The sequence below is a fragment of the Onychomys torridus genome, chromosome 4, assembly GCF_903995425.1.
Source record: "Onychomys torridus chromosome 4, mOncTor1.1, whole genome shotgun sequence".
In the NCBI taxonomy this organism is placed as follows: domain Eukaryota; kingdom Metazoa; phylum Chordata; class Mammalia; order Rodentia; family Cricetidae; genus Onychomys; species Onychomys torridus.
This window is the reverse complement of record NC_050446.1, coordinates 54,242,093-54,265,471: the sequence shown is the minus strand read 5'-3', so window position 1 is coordinate 54,265,471 and position 23,379 is coordinate 54,242,093. Positions and strand designations below refer to the sequence as shown.

The 23,379-nt window shown below is 40.7% G+C and overlaps 1 protein-coding gene across 3 annotated transcripts in view; it reads left to right on the top strand.

Annotated features, from left to right (window-relative positions):
* The window catches only part of Sestd1 (SEC14 and spectrin domain containing 1), a 98,658-nt gene extending 77,379 nt beyond the window's left edge, over window positions 1-21,279 (top strand). For all 3 annotated transcript variants that reach the window (XM_036183775.1, XM_036183776.1, XM_036183774.1), the window contains 8 exons: window positions 1,480-1,674; window positions 2,146-2,260; window positions 3,860-4,019; window positions 8,033-8,114; window positions 8,826-8,948; window positions 9,645-9,836; window positions 13,045-13,166; window positions 14,503-21,279. In XM_036183775.1, coding sequence (XP_036039668.1) covers window positions 1,480-1,674; window positions 2,146-2,260; window positions 3,860-4,019; window positions 8,033-8,114; window positions 8,826-8,948; window positions 9,645-9,836; window positions 13,045-13,166; window positions 14,503-14,632 — 1,119 coding nt within the window. In that variant the 3' untranslated portion in view covers window positions 14,633-21,279. The remainder of the gene's footprint in view (window positions 1-1,479; window positions 1,675-2,145; window positions 2,261-3,859; window positions 4,020-8,032; window positions 8,115-8,825; window positions 8,949-9,644; window positions 9,837-13,044; window positions 13,167-14,502) is intronic.
* The last annotated feature ends 2,100 nt before the right edge of the window (window positions 21,280-23,379 follow it).

Here is a 23,379-nt window from a genome sequence, read left to right as displayed (position 1 = left end):
TAAGATACAAATAATATGAAAGTGGGGGGAGGGGCGGGGGGCACAAGGAGAGTGCCAGGAGTGTGTGGAAAAAGAGGGGAGAAAAATAACACAAAGAAATTTATTTTTGAAAATGACATTGCTGAATAAAACCTAATACTGTGTATGCTAATTTTTTAAATAATAAGAAAAAAATGAGGTCTTTGATCAAAGCACAAAGTGGGATATTATACATGCATGGGAATGCCACAGCTCTGGAACCCTTACATACAAGTAATATACATTAGTAATTATAAGCTGTTTTAAGTCTAAGAAGAGGCCAAATATTTGGCTGCAAGTAATAAGGTTTTAAAAGAGAGCTAGAGAGGTAAGACATGAAAAAACCAGTAGCCATGAGAATGGAGAAGAGTTGACCAGAGAGACACAGAAGCCTTGCCAAGGTCTGATGGTAGTGACAAGTGGAAAAAAAAAAAAATCTGTCTACTTCCCACCAACAGTGGGGGGGGGGGAGCACTGAAAAATATGTCTTTATGTTGCATAAACATTGTGTGAGTGACTGTGATAATGGTGAGCTACATAATCTGTGGAACATTGTTGTAATATGTGTTCTGCTACTGACCCTCGTTGTGTATATATAGCACATGGCTGTAGTACCACAGCAATGTGAGCTTGGTCTAGTCACAGTAGGCAGAGAAACCTGCTTGCAGGTTGTGAAATGTACGTCAGGTAGTCATAATCTTTGATCTAGGAGAGAAGAAAGAACAAGAGGCTGGCTGCCAGGTTGTGGGCAGTAAAGCTGTTAGTCATAGATTGGTGGACCCCATGGAAGTGAGAGCCTGCTAAAGGAAGACAACTGGGGTCAGTACGTGGACGTCAGAGGATGGAATTCACGAAATTAAGGTTTAGGGAGCTATGTAGTAGTAGGCAATCAGTTTTTGTGGTATCTAAAATAGGTCAGTGAGGTGAAATGAAAATAATAGAGTTGAGAGCGGAAATCAAGAACACAAGTTCAAGAGGTGGTGTTGGTACATGGTGGAAACATCACTGAGAGAAAGCCAAGCCTTTGCCACACCCTCTGCGGAGGGAGGGGGCGGCTGGCAGGGAAAAATTCACCAGCATGCACTGAGAAGGTGGTGAGGTTGGGGGAAACAGACGAGAAACAGTGTGGAGAAAATAATGAGGAGCCAGTCTACCTTTGAACTCACTCAAGGCTTGTGGGATGTTGAGTAACAAGGAAGGACTGCAGTTGCCTTGGGACAACTTCAAGGCCCTGTGTTCCCTGAGTGTAAACAGGCTTCCACTGGATCAGGGACTAAGCGGCCGTGTACAAAGGCACAGGAAAGACTTCCAGGGATCATGGTGGGAGGAATCGATGATGGAGAACTTACCCTCTATTTTAATAATTCTGCCTTACAAACCTTTCTGTTTCTCTTCTTGAGAAGTCATGAATAGTGCTCCAGGAGCTAATCTGACCTTCAGTTTGTAATGTCCCTGTCATAGGAGTGGTTTGCAGTATATGTGGAACTTAACCAGCAGATTGCAGCACTCTTGAATGCTGGGGACGAGGAAGATCTTGTGGAGTTGAAGTCTCTACAGCAACAGCTTAGCGATGTTTGCTACCGACAGGCCAGTCAGCTAGAGTTCAGGCAAAATCTCCTACAGGCAGCTTTGGAATTTCATGGTGTGGCCCAAGATGTGAGTATCTCTTCTTATTGCTTTCCATGTCTCCAAATGATGCAAACAATCTGTACAAAACTTGTGTAGGTTTGCATGCCCCATGATTATTTTTCTGGGACAGTAATTTACTGGTGGAAGTAATGAGATGAAATTCTTTAGTTAAAAATTATTTTATTATGCATGTAATTAAACCTGTTGTCTAACTAGAGTGTTCCAAGCTATTACTTTAATTTGATGGTTTCTCGATAATATGTTTTATAACATAGACTGAAACGGAACCATCACTAACTTCTTGCATTCTGCTAACCTTCTTGGTGCATCTGTGTGTCCCATCTTATAGATAACATGTATTCTGATTGCTCATCCTTATCTTTTAACTGCATAGTCTCTGCAAGTGTATTTGTGATGACCTCATTAGATAAACCTCATTAATCACTGAAGACAAGATGCCGGTGACATCAGGGTTGTCTCTTTGTCCCTCTGCTTTAGTTATCTCAGCAGTTGGATGGCTTATTAGGTATGTTGTGCGTAGACGTAGCACCAGCTGATGGAGCATCGATTCAGCAAACTTTAAAACTGCTTGAAGAGAAGCTGAAAAGTGTTGGTAAGCAGATTTTAAAAATGCTGAAAACTACGGGTTCTTTGTAAAAAATATTACCATGGTTAGACAGTTAATTTATATACTTGGACTAATTATCATTTGTAGGGAACACAGAAAGCATAATATTGAAAGGCTTTATTCCCTTGAAGGGCTATAATTTATGCTGAAGCATTTATTTTCCATTGTGATTGGTCAGCCCTGCCTTTTTTGGCCCTTTCACCTTCCTGTTACTCAATCTAAAGAGCTGTGTCTTGCATATTCCAGGGACAGACACTTGTCATGCACGCAGAAACTGTAATTAATTGTGACGTGTTCCATGATAAACCTTGCATGCCCTAGACTGTGTTTTATGCAATGATTTTTGTTGCTGCTATATTCTAACCACAAGAAAGAATAGTTGGTTTGACTATGTGCATTGTGTGTCCACACTGGGAGTTATCTTCAAGGAGAGTGTGGTCCAGTTTCATTAACCCTGCGCTGTCACTTGATATCAAGACCATTATGTGCAGTAGCAGACACAATGTACTTCCTTAGTTGGAAGTCAGACTGAGAAGGGGACACCTTACAAAAGGGGTGAATGGGGAAGACACAGAACATGAAGGCGAGTTAGTAAAAAGTGATGACATATGAATGAACCAGAGTCATTCATTATGAAAACAACTTCAGGGAATTAGTTTACAAAGCATTTTTGTATTGACACTTTACTTGCTTACAGCCTTTGTTTAGTTAATGGATGGTATGCATGATACCTGTTTAATATTTCATATGCCAAGTGTGATTTAACATATCACAAATTTTCTTGGGCCATACTTTTCTTCAAAAGAGAACTCCTGTGCAAATGTCTAATTTGGAGTCCAGAAATCTTGGATGGAGCTTCCCATAGCATGTGAGCTGCAGTGACCCTCCTCACACTGACCCTCCTCACAGCGACCCTCCTCACACTGACCCTCCTCACACTGACCCTCCTCACAGCGACCCTACTCACAGCAACCCTACTCACACTGACCCTCCTCACATTGACCCTCCTCACACTGACCCTCCTCACAGCGACCCTCCTCACAGCGACCCTCCTCACACTGACCCTCCTCACACTGACCCTCCTCACACTGACCCTCCTCACACTGACCCTCCTCACAGCGACCCTCCTCACAGCGACCCTCCTCACAGCGACCCTCCTCACAGCGACCCTCCTCACAGTGTTCATCCTGTTGCTTTGATTATACATTGTAAGCATTTTTGAAATCTTGCGAATCTTATGCATCTTTTTTTTAAAAATGGGCATCATTTCCCTAGAATTGGAACACAAAAGGAAAAAGGGGAAAATAGAAAATCATATTTGTTGAAATACAGATTCCTATACTGTCAGTTTTTAAAAGTCGTCATCTATGCAGATTTGTTTTGAAACTTCCCTTCATGGAGAATTTGGCAACAGAAGAAAGTGTTCCACTTTGAGCCCCATTTACAGGTTCTGTTGCTTGAGGTAGTGAGAGATCTGCATCCTGGCATGTCAGTATCTAAAGCATCTACATTTGGCACCTGTGTCTAGCTGATGAAGTGGACATACGCTTGTTAAGAAATTCAATCTGGTGTCATTTGTTTTAGATGTGGGATTGCAAGGCTTACGGGAAAAAGGTCAAGGTCTCCTGGATCAGATCTCCAATCAGGCTTCCTGGGCCTATGGAAAGGATGTAACTATTGAAAATAAAGAAAACGTGGACCACATACAAGGGGTGATGGAAGATATGCAGCTTCGAAAACAAAGGCAAAGTCTGACTATTAATGTTCAGTTCACCAAGATAGTATGCTGCTAAGATAGAAGCTAAACACTCTGTGCAGAAGTTAATACTCTGTGTTTTGCATACAAAACCAAATCCCTTACTTGTTATATGGTACAGGTATAGTAGTTTGGGGTGAATATGGTAATTATTATTTGATGAAGAGACACCTTTCTCCCTTTTACCTGGTTATAGAGATTTTAGTTGTGCTCAGATACTCTCACTAAAAGAAGACTGTTTTGAAAAGCGTGCTTTTCTGTTTTCTGTTAGAATTCTGTTAAACCTTACCCGGTTGTCTCTTCGCCTCATCTCTGTCATAGCCATTGCTGTGTTGGTTGTGGGGTTAGACCACAGACTGGCATTGATTTTTTTTTTTTTTTTCACTTGATAGACTAACAGGAACTTAAGGCTTTTTAGAGACTCAGTCTCTAATGACGACCTGAAAGTGTTAGAAAGTACAAGATTAAAATTACAGAGGCAAGAATGGACACAGATTCATACTCTGGCATGGTTGTATGGAATTTTGCGCACTTGGAAACTTAAGTCATGAGGAGAAGTTCCCAGACATTTCCTCTACACCACGCAGAGTCACAAGGCAGGAATCCCTGTTGCACCCTGTCTGTCCTGGACCTGCAGTGTCCTTACAGCGGGCGGGGTGTGCTAGCTCTGTCAGCTTCTAGGGTGAGCCCTCCCTCATCTGGGCTCTGGCTTCTTACTCTAGCAACCTTTGTTCTCCACGCTGGCTCTAGTTCCTGCTGTGGGTGCTTCTCTCTCCAATATGAAGTATAATAATGATGGTGCACGCAGAAGTGTCGCAGGAGAGCGGCTCGCTCTTCACCCGCTGTCTTCTGATGTCACCACTTGTCCTCACAACTCAGTCGTTTGCAGGTCTAACCTGTGCTCCTCACTTCCTCTAGTTTATTCTCTATCCTTTATTCTCCTTTCTGCCCTCCCTGCCTCTCTCTTTGCTTGTTCCAGTGTCAGTAACTGCTAGTCGCTGTATGTAATAAACCCAATCTTGGAAAAATCCGGCTGTTTCAGATCTGACTCGCTTGATTCTAAATAGCATGGGACGTAGTTGGTACTCTGTCTTTGAAAGTCGGTGACAGCTGTGTCACAGAACAACCTCTTGGTCTGTCCCTCCTGGTCTCTCTTTCTATTGCTGAAGTTGTGGCTTCTAGGCCATGTGGTGTCCTTCTCCTCTTTGAGTCCTCCCTGAGCCTGCCCTGCATGCTCATGTTTTGCTAGTTACCAAGACCTCCTGACTTGGGTTGCCTCTGGAGGATCTCTAGCTAGATGTGCCACATTCTCCTCCAACCTGCTGTGTCTAGATCAGATTCATCTTCTCCTGAACTTTGCTGTCTCTTTCTTAGTTCAAGTTGCTGTGAGCTATCAAATTTAGAATTTATCTCTAAATTTAAATTTATCTCAGATGCCCAAGATTTTCTTTTTTCTACCTTGGGTCTTGTTGCTCATAAGGCTGTTGCAGACAAGAGTAATCTTCACAAGTACAAGGATTGGATGAAGCCTTTGCCTCTGTTTCTATGAGAATACTGAGTGTTTCCACACCTTTATTTTTGTCTCCCCAGCACTGTTACTATGTCCTACCCTAACATTCCATGCATGCTTAAAGCCAAGTAAAGAGTGCATTTCCACCCTTGAAAATGAACCAGGCATCAAAACAACATTTTTGGCAATGAAATCTGGTCAACATTTACCAAACACGGGGGGGGGGGGGGGGGGGGGGGGGGGGCAGTCCTCACTTCAAAATTATAAAAAAGACAGCCAGATATCAGCTGCTATAGCAATAAAGGAAGACGGAATATTTCAAAGTGTTTCAACTATTTTCTTAAAGGGACTTCCTCCACTGCCAGAGATCTCAAGGAGCTTCCTGGCTACTTATCCGGAAGCAATTCTTCACATGTTTGATGAACTTGGCTCCACTTTGGGAAGAGAACCCTTCTTTTCTATACTTGTTTATATCCCTGCCTTAATGACTTCTACAGAACCAGGTTGTTTGGGTGTTTTTGTTTTGTTTTGTTTTTCCTCTTCTTTGTGTTTGTGTTTGTGTTTGTTCTTTGTGGTTGGTTGGTGGTTGGTAGGTTGGTTGGTTAGCTTTCTTTGGATTCCTGACCTGTTGATGGTTTTGTCTGTTCCATTCTGGTTTGGTTCTTTTGCATTTTTGGCTGGAGGAGCTCATATAGATCCCTTCACTGCAGCTGCCTCTTCAGTTCCCTTTTCCTCAAGCTTTACCTTTTTCTGTAGAACCTTGTTACCACTTCCAGGGACAGATCCCTTCCCAGCCATCCTGCTCACCTCCATCCTTTGACTGGGTATCTTGCTCTGTGCTACCAGGAGCTGTCCACTAACATGCACAGGCTCTGAACCATGCAGGAACCTCAAGACCACAGGTGGTGTCATGAGAAGCACCCAGCTGATGGGTGTATAGATCTTTTCATAGTTGCCACTATTACTGTCCTCGGACTGCCTTGTGATTCATTGTTTCTACTTCAACCATATGAAATTCATCTTCAGCCTCCGTATCTAAACCAACTCATCTTGATAACTGGTGGTCATTTCCACCGTTATCCATCTTAAGGTAATAATCTTTAGGATAGTTGTGGGGCCTCAAAGGTCTCATGTCATCATGTCTTCCATGAGGTGGAGGCTTGAACTTTGGTGAGAGAAGCTGGCCAGAGATGGCTGACTGTGGATTACTCTCCTCAGGACAGATGATCTTTTGAGATGGAGTTGTGCCCTTGGGATAGTGTAGGAGAACACCTTCCGCTCTGCATTCTTAGCAGCCTGTAGCTTCCCACAGGATTGCAGTTGCTTTTAGTTTCTTAAATAGCTTGTGTTTTTCATTCATCCATGACGTCTTTCTTTTTTCCTTGTTTTCTGTCTGGTGGATGCTTATACTAGGCAATGAGTCACTTGTTCCTCTCCACCCCAGCAAAATGTTTCACATGGATATGTAACTTTTACCATTTTATCAACTAAAATTCATTTCCCATAAACATTTTCTAATCTGACTCCTGTGTGTTTAGATGGTATAATTTGAACTAAGCCAAACTGTCTTGTTTTCCCAGTGACACACAGTATGTATTGAGCTTAATGTGGCAATCATCTTTATCATTAAGTTGTTTTACATAGTTTGCTTTAGATCTGAGAAATAATTATCATTATTTCTCTTCTGTCACTTGTAGACTTCCCTTAAATAAGCTGCATTGTAACATTAGAAACTGTATTTTAAAGTAGCCTGTTAGAAGCTGCTTCTGCGTTATCATTAGACTTTCTTCAGGAACATTGACTCTAGAGTCTGGGGCCTAGTGGATTACCTATTTCTGATATGTGGAACTTTGCAGGAGCTTCATTCCTGCCTCTTGTACATGGAACTGCATGGGGATGAAGGAAATGGATCATATCTTAGTTACACCAGACACTGTTGGAATTTACTTTATATATTATCTATGCAGACCACAGTGAGATTAAACCATGTTCTGCATTGTGTTTGTCTTACCTCAAAAGATATGTGGATTATTTTTTTCTTAAAGAGTATAGAACCATACCATTTTATTCAGAACTTAGTATTGTCCTAGATAATATAATTTGACAAAATGTATTACATTTCCATGGAGCATCATCCTCTAAACTTTTATACTTTTATCTTTGAAGCTTGTTTAATAAAGTTGGTGATGGAGATTTCTTTGGGTTTTGGTGGACCACTGCGTTTATGCTTTGCTTCAATATTTTGCAGAATCCATGCTATCCTCAAGAGGGTTTGTCATTCAGTATCATTCCAGGTATTTTGAGGTCTTGACGTAACATAGATAATAGATTAGATATTCATAAACTTCTGACAAGTCAGTACAAAATAGTTGCAGTACCCTAGAGCATAGGACTAAGTATCTTAGTGTATTGTTAAACATGCGTGTGAGATGATGATGCTGTAGCTCCCTGAGGCCAGAATACTAAGCCGAGTTTGTGTTTGGTTTATTAGATGTGAGGACATGGTAGATGTGCGGAGGCTGAAGATGCTTCAGATGGTGCAGTTGTTTAAATGTGAAGAGGATGCTTCCCAGGTAAGGCCTGGTCAGCCCCAGAGGAAGTTAGCTAAGATTAAGTTCATTATGGGCTAACTTAGGAGGTTAAGTTCTCTTAACTATGAACAAAGTGGACTCCTAAAAAAGACAGTTTATTATGTCTAGTCCTTGTGTGTCCTGTAGAGAATAAAGCTTGGTGTTTCAGCTAGTTTACTGATTTCACTACACTCACCCGCTCAGTGAAATCCTCTGTTGAGCTAGAGACTGGGAATGCTTATTAATTATTATCATCGATTTGATGGCGATGTTAGTTCTGTCCTGGAATGAAGGCTGGTGAAGAGCATTGCTTTCTGTCCCACAAGGGAATTCTCAGTGCTGCACAAGCAACTTGATGTAATCATGTATTTAGAAAATCTCGAAGGACAGAGAGAAGTTATCCTTTTAAGTCATAATGTGCATCTGTAATGAGATGCCAGCAGAACTGTATTACAGGGACCCATGGCCCTATATCATGTGATACTAGGTGTACATTGAGCACATCTCCTCAGTAGGTCCTGCCTTGACATTTGAGACAGCAGTTTGAGAATCCAGAAAGATCATTAGTTTGTAGAGCATGGCATCAGATGAATTCTAAAACCAGGGTTATGATTAAAGAGCTAACTAATCAAACAGAGGTCATTTTTGCACAGAGCTGGTATTTCATGACAAGGCAAGAATTATGAATCCAGTTTTATTCTGTGTGTTCCTTAGGCAGTAGAGTGGTTAAGTGAACTTCTGGATGCCCTGCTGAAGACCCATATCAGATTGGGCGATGATGCTCAGGAAACGAAGGTTTTACTGGAAAAACATCGAAAATTTGTTGATGTTGCACAGGTACAGACCTTGTCTTCTTTTCTTCAAGGACAGTATGTGAATGACTTTCTGCAGGTGTTGGTGTAACTTAACCTTCCAAGTCTAAGAAAGGTCAGTTCTGTTACACAGAGCTGAGAAAATGCTAGCTGGTATACCAAGACTGGGCCATGTGAACTCAAGAGGGTCTGGCTCCCAAGTGTAGGGTCCCTGGGCTCCCTCTGCTCTGTATTATATGCTGTGCCGTTTAGACTATCAGGTAGTTCACAGAATTCATGTGAGGCTCTTGTTAGTGACAGCAGATTAGAAATAGCATTCCCAGTGTGTCACTAGAATTAGCATAGCGATACAGAGTTGTTCTGGGATTGAGGGTGTGTTTGTGTATTTTCCCTGATGCAGAATTCACACTGTCCTACTTTACTTTCCTATATGTAATGTAGGACAGCTCACTTCACCTCTTCTGTTGGGTGATCAGAGAGCTGACACTCTTTTTGGCCAGTAGAATTTAGCCGGCTGAGATGGCGAGCACAGAATAAGGACAGAAGTTGAGAGAGACAACCCTGGGAGCCAACTAGACATGCATTTGTTAGTTGTGTTTGCAGATTGCTGACAGGCCACGGGATCCATGTAGTACAGATGTACGGTGTGCCGCACAGTGTGCCCACCTCCTTCCTTACGGATTGCTTGTGTTCTATTTAACTCGGTGGATTTCCTCCCTAGAGTACTTACGACTATGGCAGACAGTTGCTGCAGGCCACGGTCGTTCTGTGCCAATCTTTGCGCTGTACTTCCCGGTCCTCAGGGGACACACTTCCTCGACTGAACAGAGTGTGGAAGCAGTTCACAGTAGCATCTGAAGAGAGGGTGCATAGGTTGGAAATGGCTATTGCCTTTCACTCAAATGCTGAAAAGGTAGGCAGAATCTTAAACAATTATTTTTGAGATTTTATTTATTTTTATTTATGTGTGTGTGTTTGCCTCGATTTAAATCTGGGCACCACATGCAGTGCAGTACCTGCAGAGGCCAGAAGGGGGTGTCAGATCCCCTGGGACAGCAGCTGCAGACAGTTTTGCATCATCATGTGGGTGCCAGAAATGGAGCCCAAGTCCTTTGGAAAAGCAGCCAGTGTTCTTAACCATTGAGACCTCTCCAGCCCCATTGTATTCTCTTTTAAAATCTAAATAACAACAAAACAAAGAAATGTTTCCTTGATGGTATTCATTGCAAATGTTTAAAATGTTAGTTGGAATAATGTAATTATATCATTAATCTATGTGTTACTGTTCATATTCATTTTGTTGCTAAGGTTCATTGAATGTGTATTATCTCAAAAGTGTCTACACTAAGTCTCCTGAGTTGATCCGGGCTGGAGTGCTTGGCCAGGGGATTCCAGAGCTACAGGGATCCTGGCTTCCTCTCTCCTTGCCCCTCCCAGGCCAGTCAAGGTCCAGGTCTCTCTCTACACTCTGCTGTCATCTTGTCAGGCCTTTTCATTGAGCCAAGAAAGGAAACTATTTTGGAACTATGTCGGTAGTAATTGTCAGAAAGTTTCTAAAAGTTACTTGGTGATTTCATAATTCAGGGTAAAGCCTGGCCAAATAAACTAATGAAACTAAAAACAAAACCTTTGTTCCATGATTATTTTTAAAGATTCATTCTAGAATTTATTTCTCCATAGTTTTATGTCATTAGTTAGAGAAGCCAATAATAAAAATAGTTGTGTTATTTGGGCAAATTTTTGTCAGAACCCATTTCTCTTCACAATGGTGATGCTGAGTATATTCCCGTTCAAGAAGGAAGTTTTATTAGGTAGTTAATTCTGTGTTGATCTCTTATAGTGGGAGTTTATATGCAGAAGATTTAAAATACACAGTAATATGTGGAAAACCTAAGTTATAGCCTCACCTCAGGATGAACAAATGTGACAGGGAGCCTCAAGAATTCAGAGCAAACAGATGTGACAGGGTACCTCAGGAATTGAGGGGTTTCATATTTGAAGCACACTGTTGAAAGTGACGTAGCTGATTCTCTCACCTGCTCGCTGAACTGTGCAGATTGGTGTTTTTGTTTAAATGGGCCCAATGACATTGAGTATGTTGGTCTGTATCTATAGTCACAGTACTCCAGAAACTGAAACAGGAAGGTCCTGAGGTTCAAGGGTAGGCTGAGCAAGAGAGACCCTAGTCAGACAATAGACAGACAAAGGCCTAGTGAGGATGGAAAAAGTATAGAAAATCGCTATGGATGGTCTGTATGCTGTGAATGTGTTGTTCTGATTGGTTGATAAATAAAAAGCTGATTGGCCAGTAGCCAGGCAGGAAGTATAGGTGGGATAAACAGACAAGAAAAATTCTGGAAAAAAAAAAAGTGCTGAGTCAGGAAATGCCAGCCCACCATCTAAGGAGAAACATGTAATGGCACACAGGCAAAGCCATGGAACATGTGACAACATACAGATTAACAGAAATGGGCTGAGTTTAAGTGTAAGAGCTAGTCAGTGGTAGGCCTGAGCTAATGGCCTAGCAATTTTAATTAATATAAGTTTCTAAATGATGATTTTATAAGTGGCTGTGGGGTCTGTAGGGCTGGACAGGACCAGAAAAAACTTCAGCTACAGAAGATGGCTTGACTTGTTTATCTGCTGATGATTTCAGTGAGCATTTTTTATTATTATAAACTATGCTACTCATCCAGAAAAAGTATAGACCTTAAATGTTGTGCTTAATGGGCTTGTACAGGGTGAGTATGCCAGTGCAGGCCCAGAAACCCCACCCCATCTTGGGACCCAGTACCCCGCCTCTATCAAAAGAGAATCATTCAGCTTTCTAACCCACAGATGACATTTTAGAGGAGACTATTTTTAAATGTGAGAGTATTTTTAAATTGAGAATTCTTTAAAAGGTATATAAAAATAAATATAGTTAGAAGATTTTTCAAATAGAAAGTTGGTGGTTTTGTTTTTTTTAGGGGGAGGTTGTTTATTTGTTTTTTATCCCTGGCCTTCATCTTGCTTATAATGACCCATTTTATTGAGCAAACTTAAGTAAAGCCCTTTGTCATCATGGACTATTTCTCTTCTTGACTGCTTTCTTTCATAAGGTAAGCATGAGCTTGACTAAGGCTGTAAGCAAATTGTACAACATAGTAACTAAGAAATACTCTAATTTAAATCCAGATCTTGAATTTTTAAATAAAAAAAGAGAATGAAATGTCTTTGAAATGGTAAAGCTTTCTATATTAGAATTATAACCAGCGAAATCAGCAGATCTGCATGTCAGTTACATTTGCGCACATTATATTGGTTGTGGTTTTACAGTTTCTTTGAGTTTGAAGTCCATAAACTCCTCAAGAATAGAGTCTGACATTCACACTCTGCTTTGCTAAGTAAACATCTCATTAAATGTTTAGTAAATGGTTGTCTAATAAGCTAGGCACTATTTCTTAAGCATGAGTTCTATTCATTTTCCAAATAGCATTCTGTAGCTAGAGAGTTTTTTCTCCGGGTCCCGCCAAGTCCCGGCAGTCCGACAGCCCACTTATAAAATAAACACACAGACGCTTATATTATTTAAACTGTTTGGCCTAATGGCTCAGGCTTCTAGCTAGCTGTTCTTATATCTTAAATTAACCCATTTCTAATCATCTATACTTTGCCATGTGGCTCGTGGCTTACCGGTGCCTTACATCTCTCTTGTCATGGTGGCAGTGGCTAGCAGTGTCTCTCTGCCTCAGCCTTCCACTTCCCAGAATTCTCTTCTCTGCTTGTCCCACCTATACTTCTTGCCTGGCTCCTGGCCAGTCAGCATTTTATTTATACAGAGCGATATCCACAGCAGCATTCCAGTATTTCTTTCCTAGAAATCACCAGAGATATTTTTGTACTCCTGATTATATATTGTTATCAGAGATATGCTTCATTTGTGATGAGAATTTCTTCACCAGACACAGCTCAGCCTCGTAGAGTTGATACTTAGGCAGTCATAGCTCAGTCTCATATAGTTGATGCTCAGGGCAGGACACTAAGCATGGAACCAGAACACCTTCTTCAACTTACAGAGGTCAAGTGGGATTGATTCCCTTTGCGGTTTTGATTGGTACCACCCCTTTTGTTTGCTACAGATTTTGCAAGACTGTCCAGAAGAGCCTGAAGCAATTAATGATGAGGAACAGTTTGAGGAAATTGAAGCTGTTGGGAAATCACTTTTGGATAGACTCACTGTCCCTGTGATTTACCCCGATGGGTATGGTGCATGTTCTTATCATTTAAAAGTTAAATCATTAAGAGAAGAAAATCTGTTCTTCAGAAGGCTAAGCACTTTCATTTTGGTCCACATTTTCAACTCCTACAATAGATCAGTTTAAACTGAAGGAATTCCAAATTCAGCTGTTGGCAGCAGTGATAGTTGGTGTTTGCTGATGTCACCTTTGCCTCTTGACAATTATAGATGGACGATTGCAGATTAGTCTGAGACGTGGACTTCTAGCCTGAGCTGTGACAGTGGGGAGTTGTGAGATTTGGGGCCTCATTCAGAATGGGGAGGGTCAGGAAAGGACTGAGACCTATGAGCTCCTAAGATACATCAATCAAGCAGCTTCAGCTCTTTACCTTCATTTCTTAGACCAGATAGATCCAGGCCAGGGTGATTATTCATGACTTAAAACAGAAGGAACGGAGGCTCTAATTTAGTAAGAGGAGCAGCATTTCATAGTTTCCAGGTGTTGGAGTTAGGACACAGTCTCAGGTCTGTCCGGCTCTAGACCTGTCTCCTTCTCATGAGCCCTAAGGCATCTGGGATTTGTCATATGGAAGGTCATCAGGCCCTGATCTACACCCTCTTTTCTATTTCCAATGTGAGACGACCTGATGTGGACATCAATAAGCCAGGAAAAGAATCAAGCATTTTGGATCATTGGAGATCTAGACCTTGTCACTGAGTCACTGAGAGGTAGTGCAAAGGGAGTTAATTCAAACAATAGAGAAACCAAGCCATCAAATCGAAGCCAAGTGTCCCTGCTTTGTGCTCATATGATAGAGGAGAATACTGAGGCTGGAGCCCAGTGTCTCGGCTCCTTTCCTTACTTCCTAGCAGTGACTGCAGCGCTCTGTCTTGGTTCCCTGAGTAATTGTACAGGGTGGAGTAATTGTGCTTTTTCAGGTCAAGGCTGGGACGGGGGCATCCTAGAATCAATATATAGAAAGCACTTAGATATGTGACACAAGGGACATACTGCTGTGTCACGAACTTCCAGTGAGTGTTTGGAATTCATATTGAAAAAAAATTACCAGTTTTTTTTTCCCTTGGAAGAACATTATTCATAGTCTACACTGAGAAAAATCTCGAGGGATATCTGGATTTGAACCATCAAAAGTAGCTTAATGTCATGATTTATCTGCAGCAAAAGAAAGCAATTCCAGCAGACTGGGTTCCAGGTGCAAGTCACTGTGCCTTGCCCCAGTTGAAATAGTTTCTGCTCATAGGCTATATCACAATTTATGATAACATTTGCTTTTATGCACTTGTTACAGTTAAATGAATTTGTATTAACCTGTGTATTTTCCATGTGTTCTGATTTTAGAACTGAACAATATTTTGGGAGTCCAAGCGACATGGCTTCTACTGCAGAACACATCAGAGACAGAATGAAACTGGTCAGTCTCAAAAGGCAGCAGCTGAGACATCCCGAAATGGTGACCTCGGAAAGCTAATGTCCTCAGCTCCCACAGATCTGCAGGTCATATGCCCACACATCTTTGCTGTTGGCATACTGCTGTGTTAGCCACAGCTCACTAAGATGAATTTCCCAGCAGAATAAGCCTCCTTTCTTCCTACAACACGTCTCTAAATGCTAACACCTCTCAGCTACCGAGGCATAATCACATAACATGCTTTGATGCTATAGACTCCAGCTATCTTAGAAGAAGGAACTGTAAACACTGCGCTGAGTCCATGCTTTCACGCTTGACCTGACTTGTCAGTTTGTAGATGAACAACTGATAATAAGCTTCTGAATGGTGCTAATCGGAGTTTAGGAATTCTCTATAAAAACACGATTGCCCTTCCTCCCCAGGTGATGTAGAATATTTAAACCATAGTTAGACTGTTAGTGGATAGTGGTGTCCTCAAAATTTTACTTTGTAATTCTTCAGATTTGATTATTTTTTATTGTCTATATGAAGAAAACCCTTCAGATCTTTGATATATCATATTAATTGAAAGACATTTTCCTATTGTATTCATAATGTATTAAAAGTTGTCTGTGCTTAATAAACGTCTTCTTTAATTTGGTAGTTACATCCTAATTCTAAACATGAGTGCCTTACTAAAAGGGCATTCTTAGGGTTGTGAGGATGGGCTAATCATTTGGTTTTAATGGTGGCTGCATGTATTTTAGGCAGGAATTTCACATATATGCATGTGTATATAATAAGAAATAAGCATGTTTATTGTGAGAAAAAATTAGACCTTTAAGAACATAATAATAGAAGACTATTTTTAATTTTTCTCTTAAAAAATGCTGTCCAAATTGTTAACTACCCAAAGATGCCTGTCTTTGGGGAAGGAGGGCTGAGGATGAAGGTATGCTTAACTATTTCAATGTAATCTTTTATATCACAGTAATTACTCTGGAACTAAAGCAGAAATTGTTAATAATATTTAATATCTCATGATACTAGAGTCAAAAATCATCCTGAAGAAGTCTAGTCACAAAAACTGTACAGATCTTTAGAAATAAAATTTGTCATAAAATGGTAATGCTTTTATGTTTGTATTAAGTTATAAAATGTATATAATTTAACATTGTGTTAATTTTTATTTTAGATTTTTTAAGGTAAAAACAACTGGATTTATGATTAGTACAGAATTATGCAAAGAATTGAATGCTAGTTTATTTTTGTGGTCTGTAGAGATGCTCACATCCCCTCCTATGCTAAAGCCAGTTTTCTCCAGCCTCTTCTCTGCCAGCCTTGAAGTCCATGTTCCTTGCCAGTCCATCCTCATCCCTCATTCTGCAAAACCTTTCAGTGTCTGTTACAACTCACTCTGCAGGAAGCTGTTCTTCCCAAAATCAACCTTAGTCTTCCAGTTACCAAATTGTATGTTTTTGCTCTCTGTCACCTCACCACCCCCCTTTCTCTCCATTTCTAGCATCTCTCCCAAATCCATTCCTCAAAGATGATATCTTCTGCTGTGTCTGAGTGTAGTTCTGAACTCATTTAAAACAGGTCGGTTGTACATGCGCACTCTGCTGCTGTCCTCAGCTCTGGGCCATTAGGCACTCCATCTCCAGTGTCCTGCATTACATGTCTGATCTAAAATGCACGGCTTTCAGCCGCCTCCCTGCCATCTCCACCTAAATGAAGGACATATCATCCTTGCCTTTTCTTCCTGGAGTAGTTTTGATTAATGGTGCCATAATGTCCAGGGAAAAATTCAACTGCTCTCCCTGTCTCACACTGCCACTCTGAGACCATCCAGAAGTTCTTTCTATACTTGATAACCCTCCTTCAGGGCTGGCCTCCTGTGAGGAAGGAGCTCCTCTGACTCTCCAGTCTTCATCATGGTGCTAACCTTTTCCTGTTTTCATCAGGCCCTTCATGGGGCTGACTATTGCCCCACATGTCTTGTGCCTAGACTCTTCCTGAGTGTCACATGCTCAGTCCTCCACCTGTGTTCCCTTGTGAGCATTAGACATAATCCTCTGTGCTCTGGGGTATATTTAAACAGTGGTATGTTCTAAAGTTAGGACTGACTTGTAAATCTGGAATGTGTATGATGTTAGATCCTTAGACATGTAACCTTTAGATGTTTGTTTCTTATATTCAGTATCTTTCTTTTCCTGAGTTTCAGAGTCATCAGTGTTTTATTATGACTTTGTCATTATACCATAAGCTCATAGATGCATAATTCCAAATGAGTTAATTTTCATACACCTTAAGCTCTCTTTCCTGCAAAAATTAAAGTAAGACAAAATACGGGAATGCCGTGTATGAGTTGAATAATCATATGCAACTAGATATACAGAATGAGCATAGTCACTCTTCATTGGCACATTGCTGCCCCTTTCTGTGTGTGTGTCTTTGTAGATACACAGGAGTTATGAATTAAAAACCCAGCAACCTCCCACCCAACTTTCCTGATATGGTCACAGTTCTCTTAGAGGACACACGAAGGATGTGGCTTCAGTTTGTCTGAAATCTCAGGCCTTTGTTATGTTGATACTAACATTAGCCTACAAGTGTAATTAAAAAGAAATACTTAACGATTCAGGGCCGTAGCCCCTGTATTCCTTCAGTCTCCTAGGCATTGACTGACCTTAGCTGGGCAGCCTTTGTTAGGTTGTGTCTGTTTGCCTTGTCTTTTTTCTTTCTTTGTTTTCTTTGTTTGTTTGTGGCCTGTGCTTTTGTTCCCCTGCAAACTCAGTAGACAGTGGCGGTTGGATGTCTTCTCTTAGTGCATGTCTGACTCAGCAGAGCTCTGGTGCAAAGAGGACAGCTTCCTTTAGATCAGTTTGGCCTCCTTCCCAGTTCTCTTTGCTTTGACCCTGTTTGACAAGGGTGATTCATCAGTGATACTGGGGAAACTGCTCAGCCTGCTCACTGGGATTCAGTACTGCAGAGTTGGGTGGATCTCTTACTTTACTGGGATTTAAGTAGGCTTGTGAACGTTCCCTGCTCTTACTGTGCTGGTCACAGCGTTACTTTCAGCGGATATGTGGTATGCTGTTAGCATTGTTACTGTCGTCTTCTCATTGAGAACATGTCAAGTTACTTTTTTGGCAGTGCTAAGCAAATCTTATTCTCTCATCTAAACCCCTTTGCATGCAGTGGTATGTTTGTTAGGTTGGGTGACTATGTCCACTGCACAGTATACATTGGTAGAGATCATTCATTGTTCTTTTATATACTGTATAACTTTCCAGAAGAGATTTGGTATTCTTGTGTATGTCTCACATCCTACCCAAAGCACACTGAGTCATAAGAAAAACATGATGGTTGCTAAAACCTAAAGCTACTGTAGCAGATGTAATTCTGTAGGTCTTGAGTCGGTATAGAAGGCACAGGCAGAAATAAGTATCAGTAAATAGACTGTCATCCACTTAAGCATCCAAAGAAAAAGCTCTCTAGGATTTAAAAAGATATGTGAAGATAGCCACAACAGTTAACTGAATTAGCAAACTTACCATTGTTAACTTTCAGTTCTAGAAGAGTCTCAGTTGAGAGCAGAAAGTATTTTCTGATATGTAGCCAACAAGTATCTTGGTGAAACAAAATGAATAGCATTTGACATTCCTTGACTTCTCAGAATCAATATATGTCAGTGATTATCCCTGAGACTCTGAAATATGAAGTGTACAAGTCATCAATTCCAATAATGAAATATACTAATCTACAGAAGTATTGAGAACTGAAGGGGCATGTACAGTGGAAGGCATCATTGCTATAATCCTGCAGAGTAGAAAATAGTGTTCCTTAATCTTGCCCTGTCTTAAGTGACATCCATGGAGTGGTGGCGAGGACACACTATTTATTCCTTCTGCTGCATGCTTCCCTCACCTCGTCCCACTTTACCCTTGCCCTCTTCATTCCTACCCCCTTCTCACCAGTGGATAAGGAAATGTGCATTTAGATTGCATGCCTGAAGTATTGAGGGTGGGGCTGGTGCCCTCATCAGTAGAATGAAGCCTTAAAGCTGACAGACTGCTGTGGGAAGATGATGGAACATTAAGATGGAGGGCATGACACAAGCATCATCTATGTTGCGTCTGACAGGGCATGGGACAACTCCATTAACTCCACTAATTAACACAAGCCAAAGAAAGTCATGGCTGGAGTGTATTAAGAAGGAAACATGCTATAAAACCAAGGTGTGCCATGGTGGTGCCAGTCTGTGGATGTGATGCACAGTGTGACTTAATGCCCTTGCAGTAGTTTAAAGCAAGCCTGAGACTTGAGAATAAACGCTAGTCTGTGCACTTCAGGACACAGCAGAACCTGTGCTCAGACATGAAAATCAAGAGCACAGGAAAGCCAGTGCCGAAACTAAATATTATGAAAGCTAGTGAGTAAATATTTCAAAGAATGGAGATTATTTTGGGGAGAGCTCTTTATGAGGCAAGATACAGTATGTAATTCCTATATGTCATGATACAGGAATTCTAAACATATGGCTAAAAATAGTTACTGTCAGGCAACTAGAGCAGAGCTGTGAAGGGTTTGAAATAGGACATGTAGAATACCATTTCTGATGGGGGCCATGTGCTGTAAGGCTAGTTCCCAGCAATCTTGAGGCGGAGTCCTTAGAGGCACCAGATAGTTTGGCCTCTGGAGAATGAAGATGCCTGTCCTCTGAAGCCTCAAACCTGTGTGCTTTCTTTTCCTGACTGACTTAGTTGATAAGATGGAGCACAAACCATTCTTATGGTTATTTTTTCTCTGAAGAATGTGTCTTCATCTTAGCTCAGGTGGTAGTCTTCAGCCAGTCAAGTCTCTCTGAGTATTACATGAGAGTAGACATAGTTCTCCAAAAATGTGAGAGGATCCAAATATTACTCAGATGGTTTTGAACCAGCATAGATTTTGGGAGCTGATTGCTCACCTCATACTCTGAAGAGAAGCTTAATTTTCTAAATCGGCACATAGAAGTATTTGTTGACAATATTTTTGTAAGGGCATTTTTTGGGGGGAGGGGAATAAATGCTAAACCTTCTGTTTCCCAAAGTATTACCATAAAACTGTCTATAAAATGTAAAACAATGTCATAGTGTCCTCACCACCTGGGCCTTAGTTACACTTGCTTTGTCAAATGCCCATCCATCTGTCCAGCCATCCAGATGATTTTTTGAGGCATCTAAAATTGCAAACCTCTATATGCTTCCAGCTCAATACTTCAGCATACCTCTCACAAGCAAGGGTTCCAGACTTGCTTATAGCTTTCTTTTGGTATAAAATTTACATGCACAGAACATTCACATGCACTGTATTTTCATAAATACACGGAGTACTATGTAGAAGAAAACTTGCCATTCTAGAAAGCTCTCAAATGGCCCTTTTCCTCAATCACTGACCCCTACATGACAAGTGCTGCTCTTTTTCCTACTTCAAGTTAGACTGTTCTGTCTTAGAACTTATCTAAAGTTCACACACCAAGTGCCCTCTTTGACAAGGCTTCTTCACTACCATAATATTTGGGAGATCTATCCGTGGAGTTGGTCTCTTACTAATTCATCCCTATTTTATTGCTGAGTATTGTATCCCCATTTATATTACCACTTTTTTTTTCCAGTTTCTTATTGGCTAACTGGGCTGTTTGCAGGAGCAGCAGTTATGAACAAATCTATAGTGATCATTCTTACGTACATCTGTGTGAATATAGTCTTTTGTCTGCTCATGGGTAAATACTTAAAATTGCTGCCTCCTAGGGGTGGGCTTTAAAAAGAAACTACCATTCTTTTCCCCAGTGTGATTGTCCTGTACTCTGATTTCTATATTTGGAGTGTGTAAAGAGGTGTAAACTGTTTTTCTGATTCCCATATTTAAATAGTAAGAGAAGTTGGGGTAGAAATGGTAGCACTCATGTTTGAATGTGGTAGTTGGCATTTCAGGGAAGTAAAGAAGCCTGTCTGCCACAAGACAGCTCCCCGAGAGGTTCCTAAGACGTGAAATCTTTGAATTAGCTCCACTCTGTGAAAGGTTCCACTCTAAGCATGCTAGTTTAGTAGCTAGAAGAAATGGCACTAACTCAGTCATGTGACATTTCCCACCCACTTTCGGTAAGGAAAGTCAGAACACCTTGTGAGGGAAGTGGGGGGATCAGAAAGAAGCGGGAAGATATACAAGAGCCAGTTCCTGGTGCCACAGCTTGAAAAAGACACCTGTTTGCACAAGTGCCCAGTGGTTGTCAGCAAAGCAGAAAAGAGACAGCAAGAACTACCTCACAGTTTTACACAGCGGGTCGGTATGGTTTTGTAGACTTTCAACCTATGAAGGACATCGTTTCCATCTTTTCAGGCCAGCTTTTTTGTTTCATACTTGGGTGAGTTTTTCCTACTGTGTACTGTCCTTATCTTCTGTTCCATTACACAGAGTATTCACCTGTGAAATTATGATCATACATATGTTTCCAGTACTCATGTTCAAATATACCAGTGTGTGATTTATCTAGCCTTTCCTATAGGATTTTTAAGGGCTGGGAAATGTGGCTTCTATTGTATATCCTTATAATGTGCCCAAATTGTAAATATGCAATAAAAACCATAAAAGTACAATGGCAGCAGATTTTGATATGTATTTCTTTGCTATATTGTTATTGGACAAGTTTGATTTCTGTAAATAAAGGTTGTTCATAAAATCTAGGGAGAATTTAGTCATTACTGGTCTCTATAATGTAATCTGATGAGTTTTACATCTTTAACCCTATTTTAATTATTTCTTTAAATTTTTGACCAATATTTTCTAAAAATCTTTTATTTAAAAACAAAAGAAAAGGTAGATTGTTCTGAAATAATTTGAAATGCTAGAAAATAGGGGTTTCTCTCTACTTTAACAAGCCAGCCATCTTTCCTGTGTGGCTTAGAGATGAAGCACTCTTGCCAGCTACTGCATTACCAGGGTAGGTGTGTCATCAGAGGTAGATAGCGCTTAGATTTCTTCTCTTCCCACAGGATTGGTGGGGGAGGGGGGGGGTTGAGCACAGGGCTTGGTGTGTTCTAGACAACTACTATGACACTGATCTCCAGCCACAGAAATCAACTTTTTTATCTACCAAAATCATGTTGCTGCCATGAATTATTGATTTCAAAAATTTGGAAATTTGCCAGTGAAGTGCCTTTGAATTATAGTTCAAGATGTAAGCAAAATACAGCATGCAGAGAATTTATATTAATAGTTATTTTCATCTTAAGTTAATTACAGTGTTCAAATCTCTAGATTTCCTATTAAAGTCTCGATATATCCATAAAGTTGTTTTAAACCCCTGAATGTTAAGAGCTCTTGCCTGTGGTCTATGTCCACAATAAAGAGAGAAAATGTGTGTAGTTCAGTATCAACCTTTGATATTTCTGTCTGCCTTATCTTCAGAGAAGTCTTAGACCTACCAGTTCTACCAGTTATCCACACACACAAACAATTGCACACATGGATGTATTAGTTACTTTTCTATTGCAGTGATAAGACACCATGACCAATGCAACTTAATGGAAGAAAGAGTTTATTTTACAGTTTCAGGAGATTAGAGTTCACAATGGCAGAGGCCCGGGTGACCAAGCATCAGCTGAGGGCTGACATCTTTAACTATAAGGGGAGACAGGCAGCACACTGGAAATGGTACCAGTACAGAAAGTAAAAACTTTCCACAACCCATCAATTCAAGGAACATCCAGTTAATATTCTGTGCATTTATTTCCTTTGTGTTTTGCATAACACATGTACATAACAGATCTGCACATAACACATATATACCACCACCCAGCTTCACCCCTGCCTTTTCACTATGATTATCTTCACACCTCACATTTCCCTTTATGAACATTTTTTCCCCCTGTGCAAGCCAATGCTAACATTTGATAATGCATAGGGACCACTATTTATGAAACTTGGTTTTATTCCCATTCCTTCTTAGCAGGGTTCTAAGCTATGCCACAGTGAACAATGGACATCACTTACCATTTTGACAGCATGTAACTAGACATTTCTTGTTCTGACTGACTGGTCCCAAATAACTGACTCAGAGGCTGAATATGAATTGTAAATCCTTGGCCAATAGCTCAAGCTTGTTGCTAGCTAACTCTTACACTTAAATTAACCCATATTTCTATTAATCTATGTGTTGCCACGTGGCTTGTGGCTTTACCTGGCCTCTAGCATGTCTTGCTTCCTGGGCAGCTCACTGGCATCCCCTCTGACTCCGCCTTCCTTCCCATCATTCTCAGTTTGGCTTTCCCACCTAACTTCCACCCCAGCAACTGGCCTGTCAGCTTTTTATTAACCAATGAGAGTAATACATATTCATAGTGTAGAAAAGGATTGTTCCTCAGCAACAGCATCTTTTAAGGGTTCTGAAGGTAGAAACACTGACTCAGAATTTTCTATATTCTTAGGCATGTGGCATGCCAGATTGCTCTCAAGCAGGTTGGGCAAGTTCATGCTCCCTTCAACAGCTAGAGCACCCAGCATGGCTTTTTTTTTTTTTTCTTCAGCACAGAAGATTGTTTCTTTTAAGCCTTTGCAAATCTTAGAGAAGAACAGTTGAGTTCACATTTTCACTGAAAATAGTGTAATGGTTAGCAGTAGCCACTAGCTATTCCTCATTGGTGAACTAACTACCCTTTTTCTATACTTCCCTTTTGGAGCCCTCGTGTTTTTATTTGTTTGAAAAATCTTTTTTATAAAAGTAATAATTCCTATTTATAACATGCATTTCCCCCAGTTTGTTTAGTCTGTGAAGGGACACTAGC